We start from the raw sequence: 6101 nt of genomic DNA on the forward strand, positions 1-6101 counted from the left end.
GAACAATCAGGGCGACTACAGCAGCAGGTATAAGGACTCTCATGGTTCTTTAGCTCTTCCTAGAGTTGCTTCAATCTTGTATAGTATTCACTCACACTTTGTGAACCTTGAACTTCAGTAAAGATTTGCTGTTTAATCTCAACGTTTTGTAGCCCATCGCTCTGCTTGAACTGGTCATGAATATCCAGTCACATCTACGCGCAATATCTAGATACATGACACTCTTAGCGATTGGCTTGTCCTCTACATTCACAATCCAGGTACAAACTATATTGTTGCATCTAGACCATGAAGCAAAATCCGGATGAATCTATCAAGATAGCTACCGATTAATATGTAGCCATTAGCCACAATCCGTTGCTAAAATGGAATAGGCGATGGATAGCAACAGATGATTTCTCTGGCCTCAGCTCCCACGCTAAATCATATCTGTAGCCAATCGGTAGCCAGATGGCGACGGCATAGCAACGATAACTTTTGTAGCCACTAGCAACAATATGGCTACAACTTGGTTTGTTGCTCATTAGTGACAAATTTAGCAACCGACTTTCCATAGCTATTTGGCTACAAATATCAATAATAGATTCCTTCAGAAAATTTATAGCTAATTTTGCCATACATTTAGTTTCAAATCATATATATAGCTAAATATTTGTTTATATTATGGAGCTAGAATAAATTATAATTTTCATAAAAAAATTGGTTTTCAATAAATAAATAGAACTACATAAAATCATTCAAAACAATATATATTACATAGACTAACAAATACTGAAAACATAATAAAGTAGTCAAACATCATACAAGTAGACATTCTAGTTGAAAATCATCACCAAATCTTATATCTCTTCCCCTTGCTGATGTTGGAAATCATCCTTCTGAGCTGTTTAGTCCATAGATACTTCACCAAAGTCTGATGATCTTTGCTAAAAAGGAGAAAAAAAACAACACTTGACAATGAATGAAATTGTTCTAATGTTAGAACAAGTCCAAATTTAGAAAACATACATCTTAACACAAAATCAGAATACCACTATTAATGTGATATTGACAATGGAGACCCTATCAGGAGATAAACTTGCATCAGTTGTTCTCACTTAAGAAACTTTTTTCTTTCAATCAAAGACAAAACAATCTCGTCACAAAAAACTACCCTAAACTATATTTTATAAGAATGTTGACATTAAGTTAGCAACAATTACCAATTATATGGAGTCCCGTTCCAGAAGTTAAACTCGTTGTGATGCTGCCTACGACTTATACAAACAAGCTTCTTCAAAATCCCTGCAGCCCTGAAGTTAGTCAAGGATTCCAAAAGAAAGTGAGTGAGTCTTGAGTGAATCCCAAAACATAATATATATAGGTCACAGTACCTCAACACTCAAGCATCAGTCTAGGAATAAGAATCTTTGACATCACACTTGCTCACCTGACCTTATTTAACAGCATAACATAGTTTATTTCTGAATCTAGTATATGCAGAAAATGTAATTTGGAAAATGGAAGTAAGACTCACTTGACAAGGGGAGAAGATTCACCAGCCTACAAGTGAACATCTCGTCTCCTGGAGCATTGAATAGTAACGCTGCAAGAGGAAAATAGAGAAACATCGACTTAAGAAGTAAGAACGTCTTCAAACACTTGCAATAAACAACAGAAAGTAAACCCAATTGTTATATAACTGGAAACTGAACAAAAATGTACACAAATTTGAAATCTAATCCAATGACGAGATTAAAACTCAAGCACAGAGCAAAAGGAAGAGCCCAGCCACAAATAAAGAATCTTCTGAAAGTGATACGAAATGATCCGCACTGTGAACACAGAGAGGATTTGAATACGGATCTTGAAGCGATGTTGTTGCGTCAGATCTAGGCATCATCGTATGCTGAGCTGACGGTGGCGTTGACGTAGAATTGACAACATTTGCATAAGAAGGCGGCATATCGAAGCACGAACTGAACTTGAAGACGAAATCGTAAAATCAAGAATCCGAGATTCGACAAACAGAGATAAAGATCAATAAGCGGAAGATCGCAAGAATGAGAGAGCAATCACCATTGAGATGAAGTGATAGATCGCAAAGAACTCCAGAAGAATCGATCGAACGAAGACGATGACGGAAAAGGAAAAACTCATAACATCGAATCGTGAATCAGAGACTGTCGGAGCTGAAATCGAAGAGAAATGGAGTTGAACGGAGCTCAGATCGGCGGAAAGACGAAGCAGGAAATGTGAATCTCACCGCTCTGATACCATATTAGAGATCGAACTCCCGTAATCAAGAGAAAGTTTGTTACAGAGAAAAGTCTTTTGTATTATTCAACTCAACTGTTTTCTACATACAGTACATGTATTTATACTCACTACTCTACCAGTTTATACATTAAACCACCGGTTCAATCAATCTTATAATCTGATACACTCTAATACATATGAAGTATGAACCTGATAGGCACATATCTGGGGTAATATAACTAACACGTTATCCTTGGGGTATCTTGTTGATTCTCTACATTATCATTTAAAATCCTATGTATATTATATGAAACAAGATCGGTGGGAAGCAAGAGAGGAGGAAGCAATGACAGATTGAGAATAGGAATCTTGCCACATAGAACCCCAAAAGGCCATGACAGATTTAACGATTCCCACGTGGATTGTGGAGCTTCTTGAAATATCACAAGTCACAATATATTTTGAGTCACCCACTCGTAAGTACTGAAGGATTCTTGATATTAGTGTGGTTTCGTTAATTTGGGTAATTGATAGATTGATTTTAATTGTTTTTAAATATATATATTATTTGTTGATCAATTCTTAGTTTCTTAGAAAATGCATGTTTTTAACTTAGTCAGTAAAAAATAAACGTCAAATTAAAACCTACAATTCCCTTCAAACAATGCGTGGTTTTTGCAATCAATGGAGGATTTAGAAGTTATTTTGTTCTAGGACAAACATAAAATTTATTAACAAAGTATTGTATATATATAGGAATTCATTAAAAGTTTAAAGAAAATACGTTGAAATTTAAAAATCATGGTGGGCAACTGCCCCACCTTTTGTCCAAGTAGCTTCGCCAAATTGTAATGATTTTTTTAAAGGTTTGTGGTGTATTTTTAGTGTTAATTTTCACAAACAAAAATGGGAACAACATGTTTTACATTTAACCAAAACCAAAAATTGGATGGAAGATAAACTGTGAGTGGTGGGTCTCAGTTCTCACTATATATCTGAATGGGAGTTACAGCTGAGGTGCCTCTCTTTTCCAAGATGCCATTAGCATTATGTAGTAGCTTTTTGCCTTTTTTTCTTCTATGTCTCGTTATGTAAGTATAACATAATAAAAGCCAGATAATTATAAACACACTTTTCATATTTTCAAAATACACCAAAATTAAAGGTTATATACGTTTGGTTACAATGTATTCAATTAAGCATATGCACGTAAAACGTAAAATATTTTACTTGTAAATTCCTGAATTATTAAGGACTGAACAGCACACAACATTATACATTAACATTACTTTAATTAATATCAAAACTAATTAAACATTACACATTGTTCCTATTCTTATTACTTCATCCCCAAATTTAATCAATATAATATCTCCCTCTCACCCAACCCAATAAACATCAATACTCCAGTCTATATGTACTTACCAATCAACACCGCAAAAAAAATACAATCATTTCCATATTCATATAAACACTCCTAACTAATTATCTCCAAAGTTCTCAGCCCCCTCTGACACGTGGAGTTACCCCAGTAACACCTCCATTTCCTCCACCGCGACCGCCACCACCACCGCCTCTACTTACACCGTCCAAAATGGCTTCACCAACACCTTCACCTAGACCTTCCATCATACCACCAAGAAAATCAATCACAACCTGCGACGCTAACCTCGCCGCCGTTCCCAAAACCGCTGGAGACCTATCCCTCCCTTTGTGTCCGTTCTCACGAAGGCCGTTCACGGCGGCGTCCTTGGCGCATACGGCATGCAAGTGGTAATCACAAACGGTGCAACGGTAAACCCTCCCGGCTCGCTTACCTCTCTTGCACTCTCCGCAGAGGAACCCGCCGGTGGTGTTGGCAGGGGAGGAAGAGGGGAGGAGCTGTAGAGGGTGGCGATGGAGAGAGGAAGAGGAGAGGGAAGGAGATAACATGGCGCAGCCAGGATGCATCTGGAAACTGCAAGCTTTGCATCTATAGGTGTAACCTTTAGGTGATCTTCCACACACGTCGCATTTTGATTTCATTATTCCTCCTTTAGCTGTTATATACATCATTGAAAAAAACTATTCAGCAATATAATATCCTCGAAAGTATAACGTACTAACATGAGACATATTCTATCTTTATTAGTATACGGTTATTGGAATACTTATAGTAAAATTATAAGTTAAAATCCGCATGATGTCGAGCAAAAACATTCACCGAAATAGATGTTTAGCCCTTACGTTGTTCAGTTATATCTAATGACAAATATTAATACTATTAGCTAGTGATTCAGTTCTAATTATTGTATTAAAGTGCAATTTTTAAGACTTTACGACCTCTTAGAAAGCTTATCTGTTGCTCAACATAGCCAAATTTAATTCTTAATGTTGATGCCCACTTAACCCTATATTTATCGTGTATAAAGCAAAGCATTATTATTCTATGTAAAGTAGCTAATAAATAGTCTAAAATAATCAGGATTTCTTTATAGTGACATGCATCTAGTACTTGGTCTGAAAAACAAACAAAACGAATATAAGATTAGCATCAACACGGAAAAAATGCTGAAGAAAATAAAACCGACCAAGTCCAGCCATTTCCAAAATTACCTCTTGATTTTATTCAAAAAGTTCCGACAAATAAGAGCATCTGAAGAAGAGGGGACATGTAAAAGAAGCGTACCAGGCTTGGCAAAGAAGGGAAGCTGATGCTGGTAATGAAAAGGATGCGACTTAAGTAGAGGAGGAGCCAAAGCACAAAACTCATGGAGCTGATAATCACACTCTTGGCACACGTACCTAATCCCAGCTCCTTCTTCTTTGCACCCTGCACACGTGTAGATATCTGGCAGTTCAACTTTGACAAGCACGTGTTGCGGATGTCCGAAGTGGACCATCTCTTCCCCTTGTATCAGTTGGGGAGATACCGGAAACTTAAATGACCGCGGTCGCCGCGGTTCTCTGTTAAGATCATTAGTATGTATCACGGGGCTTGCGTTTGAAGCAGAACGTCTCATAGCTACAGCTGCGGCAGCGACTGTGGAGATATTATTTTCGGAACTGGAATTGATGACTATGGATTTGCTTCTGCTCATTCTTCTTTAATTTGGAAAATGAAAGCTTTGAGTTGGTGGTGGAAGTTGTGGTTGATTAGGGTTTATGAGTTTGTTTTTTTTTTGCGTGGTATGAAATTTGTGGAGTGGTGAATTTTTATAAAATAAATTATTTTCTCAATTGGAGTGGTGGAGTTAAAGAGGTGGAGGTGAGAGTTTATTTATGGTGGCGAAAATATTGGAAACTGTTTTAATTACATTGACAGGTTCTTTGAGAAAGAGAGAGAAGAGAAGTGTATGGTTTGCTTTTAGGGTTCTAGAAAGGAAAGAAGATGCTTCGTGGACTTATTTGTCACTAATTGGTTGTGCGTTTTACGTTAAGACTTAAAGAGTTTAAACTAAATAATGATTGTATATTTTATGTCTATTTTCATTAGCCTAATATATTGGTGCACAAAAACAAAAGCCTAATATATATAGTTTACCATGATATGCCCCGAAATCTAGATATGTCAGTGTTTTCAGTCAAATTCTAAATTAGAAATGTAAACACATCTTAATTAAAGAGGTGGAGGTGAGAGTTTATTTATGGTGGCGAAAATATTGGAAACTGTTTTAATTACATTGACAGGTTCTTTGAGAAAGAGAGAGAAGAGAAGTGTATGGTTTGCTTTTAGGGTTCTAGAAAGGAAAGAAGATGCTTCGTGGACTTATTTGTCACTAATTGGTTGTGCGTTTTACGTTAAGACTTAAAGAGTTTAAACTAAATAATGATTGTATATTTTATGTCTATTTTCATTAGCCTAATATATTGGTGCACAAAAA

General features: G+C 36.4%; 1 protein-coding gene and 1 long non-coding RNA gene across 3 annotated transcripts; both read right to left on the minus strand.

The window, feature by feature from the left end:
• Window positions 1-845: 845 nt before the first annotated feature.
• On the minus strand, window positions 846-1586 carry LOC106321192. Of its 2 annotated transcripts, none has more exons than XR_001266017.1 (4): window positions 1517-1586; window positions 1374-1434; window positions 1203-1292; window positions 846-926 (listed from the first exon to the last, which is right to left on the minus strand). It is a non-coding gene; the product is annotated as an uncharacterized LOC106321192 (long non-coding RNA). The 2 variants fall into 2 exon arrangements; XR_001266016.1 differs by having other exon boundaries at window positions 1374-1429; window positions 1517-1575.
• A 1950-nt stretch (window positions 1587-3536) lies between these two features.
• Window positions 3537-5477, minus strand: LOC106321191 (diacylglycerol kinase theta-like). The gene is made up of 2 exons (XM_013759505.1): window positions 4907-5477; window positions 3537-4277 (listed from the first exon to the last, which is right to left on the minus strand). Exons 1-2 carry the CDS (start codon window positions 5316-5318, stop codon window positions 3739-3741), a joined length of 951 nt encoding a protein of 316 aa, XP_013614959.1. The 5' UTR covers window positions 5319-5477; the 3' UTR covers window positions 3537-3738.
• Window positions 5478-6101: the final 624 nt, after the last annotated feature.

This window comes from Brassica oleracea, unplaced genomic scaffold (assembly GCF_000695525.1).
Source record: "Brassica oleracea var. oleracea cultivar TO1000 unplaced genomic scaffold, BOL UnpScaffold01297, whole genome shotgun sequence".
In the NCBI taxonomy this organism is placed as follows: Eukaryota; Viridiplantae; Streptophyta; class Magnoliopsida; order Brassicales; family Brassicaceae; genus Brassica; species Brassica oleracea.

Excerpts from the sequence above, each read along its gene's own strand:
- LOC106321191 (XM_013759505.1), bottom strand. The coding sequence starts at position 5,318 with ATGAGCAGAAGCAAATCCATAGTCATCAATTCCAGTTCCGAAAATAAT. Across the intron at positions 4,278-4,906 it reads TCCCTTCTTTGCCAAGCCTG|CTAAAGGAGGAATAATGAAA; the intron begins GTACGCTTCTTT and ends TGTATATAACAG.